An 18,418-nucleotide genomic window follows, 5' to 3' on the forward strand; every position below is an offset into this window, starting at 1 on the left:
CGCCAAATCTTGTTAAAAAAAATTGTTAATCATTCTAAACCTTTCTCTCCCAAGCATTTCCAAGCCTCGATAGGTATACCATCTGGGCCAACTGCCCTTCTTGATTTCATTTTCTTCAAAGCCTCTGCAATTTCTTTCTTTTGAATCTTGCGCATGAAGTCATGATTCATCTCATGAAAAGGAATTGAAAAGGCATTTACTGTAAAATTGCAAATGGACCCAAAGCAGAAACGTGGATCCAACCTGTATTTTTAGATCCAGATAATACATACCAAAATCTGGGTTAGTTCCAAAAGAAATATGGGTTTTCATATTTTTATTTGCTGATCCAAAATAAATAAATGGCATGAAATGATGTCATAAAAGAGATATTTTCCGTTTATGCACGCAAGCGATCCCAAAAGGGTCATCGAATACCATAGCCAATCCATGAAAAACTTTCAACTCTTGCACATCACCATTGCATAAAAAGAAATATATCTCGTATAACCAACACCAAAGAGCTTTTATATAAATGAAGAAAAGACCCTTTATTTATGATCAGAAATACTGGATCATCTTCACTGTTATGAAGATTTACACAAACCAAATGATGGTTACCGATAGTCACTTCAATGCTATACACCAGTTACTGAATGCAGCTTATATGTCATGCTTTGTTCCACATGAAGAACCCCTGGTATATCTGTCAAAAGATGATGCATATCAGAGCTATAAATCAACTTTGCAACAGCAGCAATCAAAATATGACCTCTACAATATAATGCACAATGCAGAAGATCTCAGTATATGAACAATATCTGAGAAATTTGCAGGTCCAGCACAGCGAGCGTATAAAGTTTGTTATATTTGTAGTAAATAAAGGAATGAACATTGAAATGGAGCAACATATTGGAAACAAGTAGGCAGTTTCTAAACTGTGATACGCCGATAAAGCCGATCATAATGATCACAGCCAAGAAGCAGAATATATGCCACACTAATAAAATACAGAATGGAAACCAAGCAAACAAAGGTGCACTTCTCATTTGGCTAAGGGAGAAACTAGCCCAGGAATTCGGGGGAATGACAATGCATAGTGAACTCTGCGTAAATAGCCGTAATTGGCATTCATGCACTAGCAGCTTAGAACCCCAATGAGCCGAGCCAGCTTGCAAGCTCAGTAAAAGGATTCCAGAGTTTACCAGGTTGAGTTAAAACAGATATATATCAGCCGGTGGGAATGGTGATAGGGAGACATCTAATCCGCAAACACTAACAGAAAATGTGCAAAGTCAAAATGCATCAGCCTTCAAGAGGGAAAGTAACATAATGAATTATTCTGTAACACTGCCTGCATGAGAACAGCCAATTCAGTTAGGGCTTAGAAGGTAAAACCATCATTCATGAGAAGAACAATAAGGAGATCGTTAGCTCATGACAAAGGGTTGGACATTGTACAGAAGCCTTTTCATGCCCCAACACCATCTCCATCAATAGTCTGCACTTGATGCCCTTTTCAGTATATTCTGGAATTTCATGTCACGAACTTCATGTTAACCAAACATAAAGCCTTGGGCTTAATAAGTTCCCTGTGTTTATGCATCTTGCACTATCATAAATTGACACAGCTTCATATCTCTTACGATCTCATAAAAGTTAGTATTGTCAAAGAGCTGAATAAGCACTTAAAGGAGGAGCTCATGCCAATGGGGTATGGGCCCAAACTCTCAATAGGTTCAAGCTCTTAGGAAATTCCTACAAGATCCTTTCTAGGTTCTCTGAAAAGATATGAAAGTAAGCAATCTACACTATGCAACTTCCAATAAGGGAAGTACCTTGGACAAGGTCAGATTAACCAATGAGGAATCCATTCAAGTACCAAAAAATACTTATTTTCATTAGGCCAAAGGTGCCTATTCATATAGTTCAAGAATAGAAAGATCAATATAACTTGCGCAAATTTCTTATTCTATTTAAATCATATCAAGCAAAGGGATAATGTGTCAAACATGTTAACAATAGAACTAGTGAAAACATCTCAAAAAGCCAAAATAAAACAAGGCATCATATCAACATCGGAGTTCCTTTATCTCATACAGCATGTATTCATCCACCCACTAATTATTATCAAGAGGGCATGTCTCACCTGCATGTGCTAGAACTACATTTATCCTTACCCACCCTCTAGGAAGCAAAAGGTATAAACTGCAAGCATAAGCAAGGTTGTTTTATCCATCACACTTCTTGTTGAGAATCTTTGTAGTGATAATATTCACATTACAATGATGAACACTGATTTATTTATATATATAAACTAGCTTATAAGATGGCAATTCAGCATCTTCATCATTGAGACTGTACTCCATATGATTCTCTCATTAGATCACACTGTCAGTTCCTGTATCCAGCTCATACTTGGTGTCTGGAACTATCTGAAGAACCCCTGGTTGTTCTACAAAGAGATTAACAAAACATTTATCACTCATAACTTTGCAGCTTCAAAACAACAGTTTGCGCACAAGTAAAATCAGCTAAATGAATAGGGGAAAATGCTGAAAAGAAGCAGTGTATTCTTGAAGCAAAGAACTTATGAGGTGGTCAAATGACTTGGTAAAACCTATTGACGCCACATATTTGAAATTTTGAATATTTATGTCAAATCAGGCATTGAACACCAGACCAAGATTGGAGATTCTAAACTATGCAATTCATGTCAAGAAGCATCAAGGAAACTAAATTTTATAGATTTCTCATTTTAATAGCACTACAAGAACATATCAAAAGTTTCAGTACAAAGACCAAAGTTGGTCTTTTCTTCATTGCTTTAAAAAAAAACACGAATGGAGGGGCTTTCTAGTATGGCAGCAACATCTTAGCTTAATGAGTATCCATAATATATAATAATTTTAAGATTGACACAATTACTTTTTGGGAATGTACAACACAGTTTCTGTTATTTCCAATGGAAAGGATGAGTTTTGGCAATAATTAGAGGGCTGAACAGGTACATGTCTCTCCACATCATTCATTATGACTTGCATCAGTGAATAGTTTAGGAGCTAAACCATATGAGAGTTCCAAGGGAAGGCCATCCTCTATTGATGCTACTGTTTAGCCTTGTTCAGAAAAACCATTAGACTAGCAGTTCCATTAAGTAAATCAAAGTCATGAACATCACCCCTTTGATTCACCTAAGCACAAATGACTTGCAAATACCTGATGTTTGCAAAACAAGCTTGGAAAACCTTGATTTATCCCAAGTCCTCAAGCAGGCAGCCCATTTGAAAATCGATAGGAAATATGGCCCTTATGCCATTCTCCTTTAATACCATCATAGAAGGTTGTTTGCAATTAACTTTGGTTGTATTCTATGAGGAATCTTCTTATCCACTAAATGCAGTGGCCTACAACAAACCACTGTCGGCTAAGATTGAGAACAGCAACAACAAAAATCTCCACTCATGGAAGGTTGGATATATTTCCTTGAAAGCGGATGACCTTCAGAAAACATGCATTAGACAATCAAACCGGCTACCTTTCATCTCTTTAATTATGCCTAAAAAGGTGATCAATAGGCTTAACAAAAAATTCAAGGCATTTTTTATATGAAAGGATACCAAGGCAAGAAAAGGAATTTACCAACTGATGCAAGTTTGGTCACCTTCCAACTTACAAGGAGTGAATAGGAAGAGTTCAATTGATGCATTGTGAATGCTTGCACTGAGATGGTGATTATGGCCAAGGCTTCAATGATTCAATCTACTCATACATGAAAGACAGTAAGGCAAATATGAGGTCCCTAATTACACCTTGGTATTGGGAACAATATATTGCTATGCTTGAGAACCCAACATTCAAAGGTAGAGAAGTTGGATATCATTCATGTTCATTGAATGATTGTTCTAAGCCTTCATGAAAGTTCAACATTACAACAACAACAACAACAACTACGCCTTCATCCCAAAACAATTGAGGTCGGAGATATGAACCAAAAAAGAAAATCATTCTGGGTCTTCCACATGAATCCTTCTCCTCCAATCATTTCTATCCAATGCCATGTCCTCGGTGAGGTTCAAAGCATTCATATCCTTTCCTATCACCTCCATCCATGTCTTCCTAGGCCTACCCCGACCTCTTTTAACTTATATATTTTCCCATTTCTCCATCCTTCTAACTGGAGCATCATTAGGCCTTCGCCGAATATGTCCAAACCACCGTAAACGATTCCCGCTCATCTTATTTTCAATGGGTGCAACACCTACTTTCTTACGTATCTCCTCGTTCCGAATCTTATCTTTTATTGTATTTCCACACATCCATCTCAGTATACGCATCTCAGCTACACTCATTTTTTGAATATGATGTCTCTTGGCAGCCCAACATTCCGTACCATATAGTAAAGCGGGCCTAATAGTCGTCCTATAAAACTTTCCCTTCAACCGCAATGGCATTCTACGATCGCACAACACTCCAGTTGCACTTTTCCATTTCATCCACCCAGCCTTTATCCTATGATTTACATCTCCATCAATTTCTCCATACTTTTGAATGATAGATCCCAAATATTTGAAACAACCATCCACCGGTATTTCTTGCTCATCAAGCTTTACTACACTCCCATCACTACTTCGTTGCTTACTAAACTGACATTCCATGTATTCTGTCTTACTCTTACTCAACTTAAAACCTCTTGCTTCCAATGTCTGTCTCCATAATTCTAACTTAGCATTAACCCCATCTCTAGACTCATCAATCAAAACAATATCATCAGCAAACAACATACACCACAGCACATTTTCTTGAATTGATCTCGTAAGTTCATCCATCACTATAGCAAATAGGAAAGGGCTTAAAGCAGATCCTTGATGTAACCCAACCGTTATAGGAAAATTGGTTGTCACCCCTCCACAAGTGCAAACATTGGTTACTACTCCATCATACATATCTTTAATTATACTAATGTACTTGAGAGAAACACATTTCTTCATCATTGTCCACCAGAGAACGTCCCTAGGTACTCTATCGTAAGCCTTCTCCAAATCAATAAAAACCATATGCAAATCTTTGTTCCTCTCTCTATTTCTCTCAATAAGTTGTCTAAGAAGATGTATAGCTTCCATAGTTGATCTTCCAGGCATAAAACCAAATTGAATCTCTGATATCATGACAACCTTCCTCAACCTAGACTCAATCACCCTCTCCCAAAGTTTCATAGTATGACTCATGAGTTTTATACCACGATAGTTTGTGCAATCTTGTATATCACCCTTATTCTTATATAGAGGCATCAAAGTATTCTTCCTCCACTCATTAGGCATCTTATTTGTCCGCCAAATCTTGTTAAAAAGATTTGTCAACCATTCTAAACCTTTCTCTCCCAAGCATTTCCAAGCCTCGATAGATATACCATCTGGGCCAACTGTCCTTCTTGATTTCATTTTCTTCAAAGCCTCTGCAATTTCTTTCTTTTGAATCTTGCGCATGAAGTCACGATTCATCTCATGAAAAGGAATGGAGAAGTCTCCAAGATCTTGAGCATGACTTTCATTAAATAGCTTATCAAAATAATCTTTCCATCTCTCCTTAATCTCCTCGTCTTTGACTAAAACCCTTTGCATTTCATCTTTGATACATCTAACCATACCCAGATCCCTCGATTTCCTATCTCTCATTTTTGCAATCCTATAAATATCCTTCTCGCCCTCTTTGGTATCCAACTTGTCATAAACCTCCTTATATACCTTATCCCTCGCGTTCCGAACTACTTTTTTAGCTTCCTTCTTTGCTATCATATACTTCTCCAAATTCTCATTATCACGACTCTTACTTAGATTTCTATAACACTCTCTTTTAACCTTAATAGCTAATTTGACATCCTCGTTCCACCACGATGTATCCTTACCTAGCGGTGCAACGCCTTTAGACTCACCCCATACCTCCTTAGTCACCTTTCTCATGCCACCCGCTATCTTATTCCACATTGATTCTGAATCCTCGTCGAGACACCAATCAACTTCCTTAACTACCTGCTCTACAAACATTCCTTGTTTAGCTCCTTTCAGTGCCCACCACTTAATTCTAGGATCTATCCTATGTCTATCCCTTTTGCGGCATTGTCTAATTCTAAGAACTAAAATTAAGACTCTATGTTGTGTAGCTACACTTTCTCCCGGTATAACCTTACAATCGATGCAACAACCCCTATCTCTCTTTCTAATCAACAAGAAAGATGTACGCTTCAACAAGACAAAAAGAGAAATAAGAAGCCTATTGTAACATGCAAAACAAGTATCTGAACAATGCATATAACTCCTTTTCCCAATCCATATATAGCCCCAACAAAGAGAACCTCCCAATAAGAAAAGAAAAAGGCCAAAAGGAAAAAACAAAGTCTAAAGAACTTGTAACATAGGTAAAGATCAATGGTAGTTGTTGAAATATAAAACTGGAAAATGATAAAATCCTTCAACATAGTCTATCAAGATTCAAGAATTAACACAAGTTCTTTATGACATGCCAATGCACAATGCTGATAAAACTCTTCAACATCGTCTATCAAGATTTCAGGCAACCACCAATGCACAATGTTGTCCTTATCGAGCTCCAAGTACAATCAGCCATTTGCTTGATTGTTGAGAGGCATAAGAACACACCCAGGCATGGTCAACCATACATAATTGAGAACGTCAAAAAATGTCTTCGAAGTGAATCGATGAAAAAAAGGTACTGTAAGCAGTTCCATGATAGACACTCTGGTGGGCGGCATTTACAATGATCCTAGCTAACAACTACATGGGCGAGAAAAAAGACACTTTACTTCTCCCACAACACAGGGATCATCTAACTGTGGAATTCATATAAAAGTATGCAAATAAAAACTTTAGAAAGCACTGGTTTTAGAAGCTTAATACACCTGAAAACTAGATTTTCATTTAGTTTTAGCATCAGTTTCCCATGATACATTACAATGCCATAAGGATACTCAAGCCACATAGGTTATGGCACAGGGATCACATACCACGCCCAGTTATAGGAAGTGTGTGAAGGTGATGTGTGCACTCTCAATCATAGGACTCCCATGGTTCGAATTCCAGGCCATAAGAAATCCCATCATTTTGAGTCTTCAACTGAAGCTTGGTAAAAGTCCTTGTCATTCTTACACCTCCTCCACCCTTTAATATTGAGTAGTGCTCCAAAGGGTAAAGAGTTGGTTATGGACCCCATGTTTTACCAAAAAAGGCCACTTCATGAAATCTGCAGATGCAGCTTTGTTCTCGTCGCGAAATTTTTCCCCCGTCTTCCCTTCCTTGCGGAAGAGAGAGAGGGGAAACGCTTTCGCGCTTCAAACTTGACCGGATTTTGGAAATTGTTTTGAAATACTCGCCTCCGTTTTTGAAAATTTGCGGGAAAATCCATGGGATGGGGCTCGACCTGTCGGTACGAGGTTCGACTGTTCCTGCCGCCTTTAACAGGGGTAATCGAACCAAGGACCAAAACTATGCTTGACTTAGCGAAATTATCAAAGTTATGTTCTATCCTAAATGTACAGAGAATTCAGGCATGTGCTATGAGATTTTGGAAAATGCAAGTTGGAAAACATGATGTATGCTTAGAAAACATTTGGAGTTGGAAAGAATCTCTCAGGAAGAGGGTGAAAATCAATTTCTCAGGAAACTCAGATGAAAAAGATTTGAAATCTCAGGAAAGTTCATAAAGACTTGGGAAAATTATGAATGGTTGAAAATCCTGGGAAAATGGAAGTGATTCTTGAGAAAAGATGAACTTTCTGAAAAGGGAAACACTTCTTAGGAAAACTTGGACTTTGAGAGTTTTCTTAGGAAAATGATGGAAGATTTATAGGAAAACTCATTGGAGAAGGAAATTCAAACTTGGGGAATCGAGATCCTGGGAATTTTACCTTTTGAAATACTTGGAAATCGATTTTGGATCTTGAAGAAAGATTGGAAAACTCTTTTGAATATCTTAAGAAAATATCATTTTCCTGGGAAAACTGTGGAAAAACTTGTCTTTGGAAAAACCGATTTTGAAAAATCCTTAGAATTTCTTGAGAAATCAATTTCTTGAGAATGAAGTTTTCTTGAGAAAATCTTGAGAAAATCAATGATTTCATGATGTAAATGTCATGAGTGAATGAATGCACTTTGAAAAGATTTTCTAGGAGATTTGTTGGAAAAATGTGCATTAAGTCAAGATAAATCCTTCACATATTCTGACTGTGGCCATGAATATGTTCAGAACTTAGTTGATTTGATGCACATGATTTTGAAAACTTTGGAAATATGATGTGCATTTTAAGATAGCCTAAGAGTGTAGGCTCCATGTGACTAGTAGAAAGATGATGGATCTGGGTCTCGTCCATATTCCGACTAGGGCCGTAAATATGGATCCCACCGAGTCCATCAACTCCCTAAGAGTTGGTGCACGTGCCATTCGTGAACATCCATAGTGCTTTTGAAATAAAATGCATGAATCATATAATCAGGATATTGCATAAATTTAAACTATATGATATGCATCCTAGTCTAAGCAGGAAATTAACTCTCTTATTCCAAAGTTCACATTATTACATCACTAAATAAAGGAAATAAAAGAAATTTGCAGACTTCAGCTCCTTCTTTGGAATGTCCCTGCCAAGCTTGAAATAAAGTTAGCTCAAATATGTGGGTTTTTCCAAGGTTTTCCAATAATATTATGAAATTATTGGATTTAATTGGATATAAACCCTATTTTCATGCTTCCTTGATATTTGAAATGGTGTAAATACAGGGAATTCAGTGGAAAACAGTTTGAAATTCGGAATTGGTGGTCAAAATGACCAAAATACCCCTAATTATAAAGTTATACCTTTAAAATCAAGGTTTTTTGAAGGAAAACTTGGTAAAATTGAGATTTTGAAGTTCAAATTGAATCAAATGATGATGAAATGCAGTAAGAGATATGATGACATGCTGCTAGACACATTAAGACTGTAAAATCAGAATTTGGTATTTTGCAATTTATCAAAAATAACGATTTTCGCTTGTTTTTCGCTTGGATCCGGGTCCTGCGGGACCCTGTTTTGGTATTATGGATGATCCAAACCTCAAATGGATTTCAAATTGCACCAAATTCGGTATGAAGCATCTAAACACTCTGATAAACAACCTAGAATGCTAAAAATCACGAAATGATATGATTTAAATGCTAAAATTCAAAGAAAGTCCTAAAATGGTGGATTTTGCCTATGGATCCGAACCAAATGCAATGCCTAATATGATAATGCAAGATTTACACCATGGAAACTTTTGATATTTTGTAGACTGCTAAAAGACCCGAAATGGAACATTTTTGGTTTTTATAGCCTCGGGATTTGAGCCATGATGAGTTCAATAACAGGGATTACGGCCATGGAAATTTATGAAATTAATCAGAGTTATGCACGACACCTACATGAACAACTTTAATGTTTATGACTTCGGCATTTGATCAACGGAATCACAGATAAAAATATAACTATTTCTGCCTAAACTAACAGGACAGACAAATGTAGCAAAACAGGGGGCTGACAATAAAAATCCGAAGCAGGGGTCAACACTGTTCTAAAAATTACAGGCTTTCAGATTCAAACAGAGGATATCTCGGACACCACTTTCACTTTTTACAGTTTCGGATTTGGAGCAACACACAAAGAGAAACCATAGCCCTAAGTCGATCCAAGATCTCAGAGGCCCAAATTAGGCTCTGACACGTGTCCCGAACTCTCGGATTTTTTGTCAGACATAAAAAAATCAGAAAAATCTGAAAAAAAATCATATTAAAAACTAGACATTCTCCCGAGTTCAGAACATTTTTCGGATCGAAAATCGGATCTCCCATGAGGGATATCTAGATTTTACAAGTCGGCAAATGAGTTTCAAAACGCATCCCGGGTAAAAACACCCGACTTGCCATTTTGGATGTTTACCGCAGTAAACAAATTCAAATGCCTCCGAATTTTTGGCAAAATTTCAGGGACACCTAAGGGCGCATTCCGTGATTTTTTTGGGATTTTTAATAAAAAACAAATGCATGAAATTACGTGTGGACTGACTGACAAAAACAGAGACCTACTGAAAATAAGCAGAATTGAAATAAAGGCTAAATTAATCCTAATTAATTCATGAAATATGCTAAATGAATGAAATAAAATGCAAATTAAATCTAGCTAACTACATGCATGTTAAAATCATCAAGGAAGCATAATGAAACATTTGATATATGTCGTTTTATGAGAATAGCTCAATCCATCCCTCGGATGAGCTCTTTCTTCAAACGACTCCCGATTCGAATTATAGAATCAAATCAATAGACAAGAAGTGCACCTTGTTTCGTTACGCAGCGTAGGAGCTCTTGAAAGAGGCAGCTATCACGAGCTTCCTTCGTCCTTCGCTCCAAGCTTCGGATGGTTCACAAAAATCGACCTCTGTTGGAATCGAATTCGCCACAGCACGAGCTCTACTCCACCTTATTCAATGAGCCAAAGGGGGCACGATTTCCAAAGTTCAAAATCGGATTTTAGGAAGGCTAGGTCGGATTTTCCAAGTTCACAAGAGCAAAAAAAAAAATGATCCCTCTCAGGCTGGGCGTGAACCCTTGTTTTTATAAATTTTCTGAAAAATTTTTGAAATTCAAACAGGCTCAATCTGAGCCCTCCATGTGGCGCCATCTCAGGGGGTGCCATCTGAGGGGTTTGAAATTCGAATTTGTCTTCTGCAGGGAGCCCTCAGGTGGCGCCACCTCAAAAGGCTCTTTTGATTTTTTGAGAAAAATAAAAAATGGAAATTTTGTGGGTGAGACACCTCAGCAGGGGGAATTTGGAATTTTTCAAAAGTTTGCTTGATTCTCTCTGCAGGGAACTCCCAGAAGGCGCCACCTCAGAGGGTGCTCTCTTGGAGTTTGAATTTCAAATTCGCTTTTTGTAGGGAGTCTTCAGGTGGCGCCACCTCATGGTGGGCTACCTTTATTAAAATAAAATAAAAAAATAAAAATGGAGCCAAGTGGAGTCCTGGAATGGTGCCACCTCAAAAGGTGTTTGACACATGTCAGAAGGACAGAGCAGTGGGCTCAGAAGGCGCCACCTCAGAGGAATTTGAATTTTGCTTTTTCTGGTGAAAGGAGATCTGGACATGTGGCAGTCCAGGATGGTTCCAAGTGTCAGCCTGCTGGAGGAGGTTCTTCAGATGGCGCCACCTCAGAGGAGAATTCGAATTTCAAATGGAGGTTGGCCCTGGAGGAATGGAGGATGGACATGTGGCGCCACCTCAGGGTGGCTCCTACAATGCCATGTGGCAAGAGGGAGGAAAAAGAGGGCAGTGACATGTGTCTCCTACTTTTCTGAAAAAAGTAGGGAGGAGACATGTGTCCTCTACTTTTTCTGAAGGAGTGAGAAGGAGACATGTGTCACCTACTTTTTCTGAAAGAAGCAGAAGATGACACGTGGCAGAGGGGTGAGAAGGAGGGAAGGGACATGTGGCGCCCTCATAGGCCATCTGGAAAAATCAGAGCTCCGGATTTTCGCCACCTAATGCCTTGTTTGAATTTTAAATGGTTTGCTTTTTCTGAAGAAGGCCAGGAGTGACATGTGTCTCCTACTTTTCTGAAAGAGGTAGGGAGAAGACATGTGTCCTCTACTTTTTCTGAAAGAAGCAGAGAATGACACGTGGCAGAGGGGAGAGAAGGTGGGCCAAGCCATGTGGCGCCATCTCAGACAGGATGAAAAAGGTAGGAGTTCTTGATTTTCGCCACCTATGGGGATTTTTGAATATTTGAATTCTAGCTTTTCTGAAGAAAGCAGAAAATGACACATGGCACTTGCCTTTTTCTGAGGAAATGAGGGCTTGCCATGTGTCCTCTGCAGGAGACACTCCAGATGGCGCCACCTCAGAGGAGACAAGCCTACCTTTTCTGTAGGAATTTAGGAGTGACACATGTCTCTTACTTTTTTGAGAAAAGTAGGGAGAGACATGTGTTAGGCTACTTTTCTAGAAGGAAGGAGGGGTTGACACGTGTCCCCTGCAGGAGACACACTTCAAGTGGCGCCACCTCAGAGGAGACAAGCTCCACTTTTTCTAGACAGGACAACCTATGACACTTGGCATCTCTTGGTAGTCTTGGAATGACACATGGCGCAGGATGGATAGGGTGACATATGGCAGATAATTGGGATGACATGTGGCGGCTTCTGAAGGTAGCCCCACACTGACACGTGGCATGGAAATGGGAGGAGAGAGAAAAGACAAGTGGCACCAATCCAGGGGACAAGGCTCCTATATTTTTGGGTTTTTCAAAATTCAAATTTTCAAAAGAAAAGCTTGTGTGACACCACCTCAGTGTGGGTCCCACATTGCTTCTTTATTGAAATAAGGATAAAACAACTTCTTTTTGGAATTTTCATAAAATCTGGACTAATGGGCAAAACAGGAATTTTGAAAAGAGTTGGCCCTTGTAGGGCGATTTTGTAAAAGAAAGATATTTGAAATTGTCAAAAAGAGCAAAATCTGAGGTGAAGTGACTGAAATCCATATTGAAAACTATCCAGATAGTTTTCCTGAGGAAATATTTTGAAATTCAGAGTCCTGGGGGTAAAATGGGAAAAATTGATAATTTTGAAGACCCAGGGTTTTGAAATCAATTTTGAAAAGAGTTAAAATTCTAATCTGGATTGAAGATTTTGAAATCGAGAGTTCTGGACCTCGAAATGACATGCTGTGCAGTGCAGTGATTTGAAATGCTTATGCAATGATATGCAATGACATGTCTTATGCAATATAATCTTGAACCAAGACTTGGAGATGTCTGTCTCCTGTCAGGAGTAAAATCTTGAACATCTGAGATAAAAATAGAGAAAATTTGAGAGTTTCAGATGAAATTTGGACTTTTGCAAGGTCCGGGCTCAGAAAATGACCATTTTGCCCTCCAGCGATTTCAGAGGCTGGATGTTGATGCTTGGTGGAAATGTTGGGGAGGTGAGTAAAAATTTGGGGTGTTTACAAGCTTCCATCCTAGCATTTATGCCTCCATGAAAGCTCTGTCCATCCGCCACTTCCCTTGATCATTCTCTTTGTTTCCTTTTTTTAAAGGACTTCCTTGTGATAAGTCTTTCGTCCTTGCTATTTAATATATTCTTCAGAAATTCCTAACCACTTCCTTTGAAAGGTCCAATCCCTCCTAAGATTTAGTTGGCAAAAAGGCTCTTCAAAAGGCCTAAAATTCTTTCCAAAACTTTGCATCAAACAAGCAATGAATAGCATTTAAGCAACTTAACAAGCCTTAAATATACCAATAACCAATTTGTAAGGAAATTGATAAACTTACCCATGGAAAGAGAAAATATGAGATATAGGATTGTGGCTTCCATTTTGTATAGCCTATTTTGGAATATTTATGGCATCCCTTCACTACCAGTCTGTCTATTCAGACTGAATTTTTTTTGCACTTGATCAATTTATTTTCTTCCATAGTGTACTTAATTCATTTTTCTTCCATAGATCATCAAGCATTTAATCAAAAACTTTGGTCTACATTGCATTTACCTTTACAGTGGAGCTGAAATTTCTCTTTCCCATTCAATTATCTCAACAAACACTTGAAATTTGTTTTTTCGTCATGGACACTCATACTCCCGAATGAAGCCTTAAGACTAAACCCACAATAGTTCAAAGGAACCCCACCTCAAAGCTAAAAAGGATTGGTGAATCGAATTTCACATACACCAAGCCCATGCCAACAACAAGAAGGCAGACGATAATCTTTCCCCAAATAAAGCCCAAGATTATTTCTCATTTTGTACCATAAGAAGCAAAATCCATCACACCAACAAGACAAAAATCAGAGAGAAAGCGAGCAACAATAATAAGGACGAAAGATAGAGAGAAGAGAAGGGAAACAAGAAACAAATAACTCACTTGAGAGCTTGGAGACTTGTTCAGGAGTGAGCTTCGCCGAGAACCCGCTAGCGGCGGTCTTGTAACTGTAGACAAGAGCCTTCTTCGCGGCCTCTTCGCTGCGTTCGTTCAAAGAGAAAGAGAGAAAAACAGATCAATAAAAACCAAAAAAGAGGAGAAACTCGAAATGGGTACTCATCAAAACGAGCAAGGGATCGATAAAGAGAAGGACAGATCAATAAAACCTCCAAAAAGGAGGAGAAACTCGAAATGGGCAGTCGTCAAAACGAGAAAGGGATCGATAACCCAACCTCCCCAGAACGGAAGCGAGAGTTTTGATGTGGTAACTCTCGACCTCTCCCTCTCCCTCTCCCTTGGGCGGCCTCTCGATGTAGACGATGTGAACCGCCGGCTTCCCTTCCGAGGGAGAGCAGTCGGCTTGCTGCTCGGACATGATGATGGTGAGGACGAGGAAGACGCTCAGGAGGGAAGAAGATCGAAGCAATGCAAAGTATCCCATTCTCTTCTTAATTTATTCTCTTTCTTCCTTCTTCTTTGTGTAGAAGATCTCTTTTGTCCGCGTCTATCCTTTTCACCGAAGAGGAAATTGCTTCAGCCTTAAGTATTGAGCTTCCGTTTTAATCGAGAGCGTTGGTTGCGTCAAGACCAGGATGGCGTGTTCATCTTTCACGCAAGAAAACAATTGGCTATTTTTGAATCGTGTCAAACAAAAGGGCCATCCAAGAACAACCGCAACCACTTTGGTTTGTAGATTGGAGTTGGCACTTGGCTGCCCATCTTTGTGGATTATCTTCCTTGACAAGTCGTGATTAATTCTTAAAATAATTAAATATTTTTTTTTTATAATTTGACTACAAATGGTTAAAAGAGGGTGTTATAGAAATTCAAGTAAAAGTCGTGATAATGAGAATTTGGAGAAGTATATAATAGCAAAGAATGAAGCTAAAAAAGTAGTTCGGAACGCGAGAGATAAGGTATATAAGGAGGTTTATGACAAGTTGGATACCAAAGAGGGTGAGAAGGATATTTATAGGATTGCAAAAATGAGAGATAAGAAATCGAGGGATCTGGGTATGGTTAGATGTATCAAAGATGAAACACAAAGGGTTTTAGTCAAAGATGAGGAGATTAAGGAGAGATGGAAAGATTATTTTGATAAGCTATTTAATGAAAGTCATGCTCAGGATCTTGGAGACTTTTCCATTCCTTTTCATGAGATGAATCGTGACTTCATGCGCAAGATTCAAAAGAAAGAAATTGAGAGGCTTTGAAGAAAATGAAATCAAGAAGGACAGTTGGCCCAGATGGTATACCTATCGAGGCTTGGAAATGCTTGGGAGAGAAAGGTTTAGAATGATTGACAAATCTTTTTAACAAGATTTGGCGGACAAATAAGATGCCTAATGAGTGGAGGAAGAGTACTTTGGTGCCTCTATATAAGAATAAGGGTGATATACAAGATTGCACAAACTATCGTGGTATAAAACTCATGAGTCATACTATGAAACTTTGGGAGAGGGTGATTGAGTCTAGGTTGAGAAAGGTTGTCATGATATCGGAGAATCAATTTGGTTTTATGCCTGGAAGATCTACTATGGAAGCTATACATCTTCTTAGACAACTTATTGAGAGAAATAGAGAGAGGAACAAAGATTTGCATATGGTTTTTATTGATTTGGAAAAGGCTTACGATAGAGTACCTAGGGACGTTCTTTGGTGGACAATGATGAAGAAAGGTGTTTCTCTCAAGTACATTAGTATAATTAAAGATATGTATGAAGGAGTAGTAACCAATGTTCGCACTTGTGGAGGGGTGACAACCAATTTTCCTATAACGGTTGGGTTACATCAAGGATCTGCTTTAAGCCCTTTCCTATTTGCTATAGTGATGGATGAGCTTACGAGATCAATTCAAGAAAATGTGTTGTGGTGTATGTTGTTTGCTGATGATATTTTTTGATTGATGAGTCTAGAGCTGGGGTTAATGCTAAGTTAGAATTATGGAGACAGACATTGGAAGCAAGAGGTTTTAAGTTGAGTAAGAGTAAGACAGAATACATGGAATGTCGATTTAGTAATCAATGAAATAGAGATGGGAATGTAGTGAAGCTTGGTGAGCAAGAAATACTGGTGGATGATTTTTTCAAATATTTGGGGTCTATCATTCAAAAGTATGGAGAAATTGATGGAGATGTAAATCATAGGATAAAGGTTGGGTGGATGAAATGGAAAAGTGCAACTGGAGTGTTGTGCGATCGTAGAATGCAATTGCGGTTGAAGGGAAAGTTTTATAGGACGACTATTAGGCCCGCTTTACTTTATGGTACGGAATGTTGGGCTGCCAAGAGACATCATATTCAAAAAATGAGTGTAGCTGAGATGCGTATGCTGAGATGGATGTGTGGAAATACAATAAAAGATAAGATTCGGAACAAGGAGATACGTAAGAAGGTAGGCGTTGCACCCATTGAAAATAAGATGAGAGAGAATCGTTTACGGTGGTTTGGACATATTCGACGAAGGCCTAATGATGCTCCAGTTAGAAGGATGGAGAAATGGGAAAATATATTAGTTAAAAGAGGTCGGGGTAGGCCTAGGAAGACATGGATGGAGGTGATAGGAAAGGATATGAATGCTTTGAACCTCACTGAGGACATGGCATTGGATAGAAATGAATGGAGGAGAAGGATTCATGTGGAAGACCCAGAATGATTTTCTTTTTTGATTCATATCTCCGACCTCAATTGTTTTGGGATGAAGGCGTAGTTGTTGTTGTTGTTGTTGTTGTTGACTACAAATTGATCATACCCTCCAACTGGGTTGGTAAATGAGCCGAGGACTGTTCAAACTAATAATGTTGTCAGTATCGGCTTGAATTGGTTGATTCGTATCGGACCGTCCTAAAATCAATACGGCTAATTTTTAAATAATTTTAAAATGATTTAAATTATATTTTAATATTTTTAGTATTATTTTAAGATTTTTGTGACAGGTCATTTGCTAGTCAAAATTTAGCCGATTCAATTCTATTCTGTTCAGAATCGGAATCGCCCTGATCCCTTGAATCGTTTTTTAAAATCGTTTCAGGGTCTATATCATTCAACATTGGTTAGATCATTCTTATGGCAAGCCAAGCTGAATTCGAGCTCATAACTAACTCAAGTTAAACGAGAGTTCGGTTGGCGAAAAAATACATCATTTCAGGTTGGAAAGAATTAGGATTAAAAAAAAAAAGATATGTATTGCTGCAGAGTTAAAAGTGACAAGATTTTATCAGTAAAACTATTTTCCACAAATCAAATAGTACAATCATTTTTTTGTTGATGGGGTTTAGGCAGACCTCCACCAGTTATACAACCATGTACCATTGGGATTTGAACTCACTGCTCCTACTAGACAACCGGAGTCACGTTCATCAAATAGTTCAATCATATGTTTTTACATATGAGGTAAAATATATCTAAAATCTATAATTTAATATTTAGCTTGCTGAGTCTATTTTTTGAGTTTGAACGAGCTCTTTATGAGTTGATCCACATTTTCCAGCCCAAATTGCAATATATGATGCCACTTCTAGCCATTCTGCTAATGCATATGGACGGTTATGCTTAAATGTGTGAATGTGGACTAATTCTAGTCATTGGTTTAAAGTAGGGGTGTCAACAGGTCGGGTTTGATTCAGACCGAGGTGAAACCAGACTTTGACCAGATTTTTAGGTATTGTATAGGTCTGGACTCGGATTTAATTAGGTCAACTATAAGAAAAATTATACTTAGACCGGATAAGAACTATATGAACCAAACCGAGACCATATCTAATAAAATCATATTTTTTTATCATTAAAAAATTATGCATCTTAATTCAAACTCGGGTCGGGTCTCTAGTATAAAATTTTACAAACTATACCGGGTCCATGTATTCATCAGACCTTTAGGTCCAGACCCGGGTCTTAATGGGGTCTTCTTATTTATCACCATACCCCGATCCTATAGGGTTTGGTTCAGGTTGGGTCAACGTAAATCAGGCCAGTTGATACCCCCAATTAGATGGAAGGCTATCATAGATATAGAATCGGTCTCACCATATGTACTATGATGGGATCCATGCTCCAAGAAGACTCTTGTTTTGTTATGAATAAATAAATCATAATTAATCAATCAAATCATCTTTTTAAATCATGACAATAATAAGCAACTAAATTTTCAAAGGATAAATAAATAAATAAGTTAAATTAAACCTGACAATGTCATGCACACCTAACTGGAGGGCCAACATAAGCGAAGCAGGTTATATGTTCCCCCCTCCGAACAGGGCAGTTAGCTACATCTCATGATCGGGGGTCCCAAAGAGCACCACGTATGTAAGCATGTGCGTCTCGTATCCCCATGTTTGTCACCATTAATTAGCGTTGGAGTTTGATGCGATTGCAAAGACTTAAGTACCCTCTCCTCCATTGATGCAAAAAAAAATGACGGTTCTTGAAAAGGAGTGG

At 38.3% G+C, this 18,418-nt stretch overlaps 1 protein-coding gene across 2 annotated transcripts; it reads right to left on the reverse strand.

Moving 5' to 3' along the window:
• Positions 1-460: 460 nt before the first annotated feature.
• On the reverse strand, positions 461-14,480 carry LOC149847299 (subtilisin-like protease SBT3.6). Of its 2 annotated transcripts, XM_089996916.1 has the most exons (4): positions 14,216-14,480; positions 13,926-14,023; positions 2,129-2,434; positions 461-685 (listed from the first exon to the last, which is right to left on the reverse strand). In XM_089996916.1, the coding sequence occupies exons 1-3, from the start codon at positions 14,422-14,424 to the stop codon at positions 2,361-2,363; spliced, it is 381 nt and encodes a 126-aa protein (XP_089853042.1). In that variant the 5' UTR covers positions 14,425-14,480; the 3' UTR covers positions 461-685; positions 2,129-2,360. The 2 variants fall into 2 exon arrangements, with proteins under 2 accessions (XP_089853042.1, XP_089853044.1); XM_089996918.1 differs by lacking the exon at positions 2,129-2,434 and having other exon boundaries at positions 14,216-14,462.
• Positions 14,481-18,418: the final 3,938 nt, after the last annotated feature.

Source organism: Nuphar pumila, chromosome 2 (assembly GCF_984573655.1).
Source record: "Nuphar pumila chromosome 2, dmNupPumi1.hap1.1, whole genome shotgun sequence".
NCBI classification, from domain to species: domain Eukaryota; kingdom Viridiplantae; phylum Streptophyta; class Magnoliopsida; order Nymphaeales; family Nymphaeaceae; genus Nuphar; species Nuphar pumila.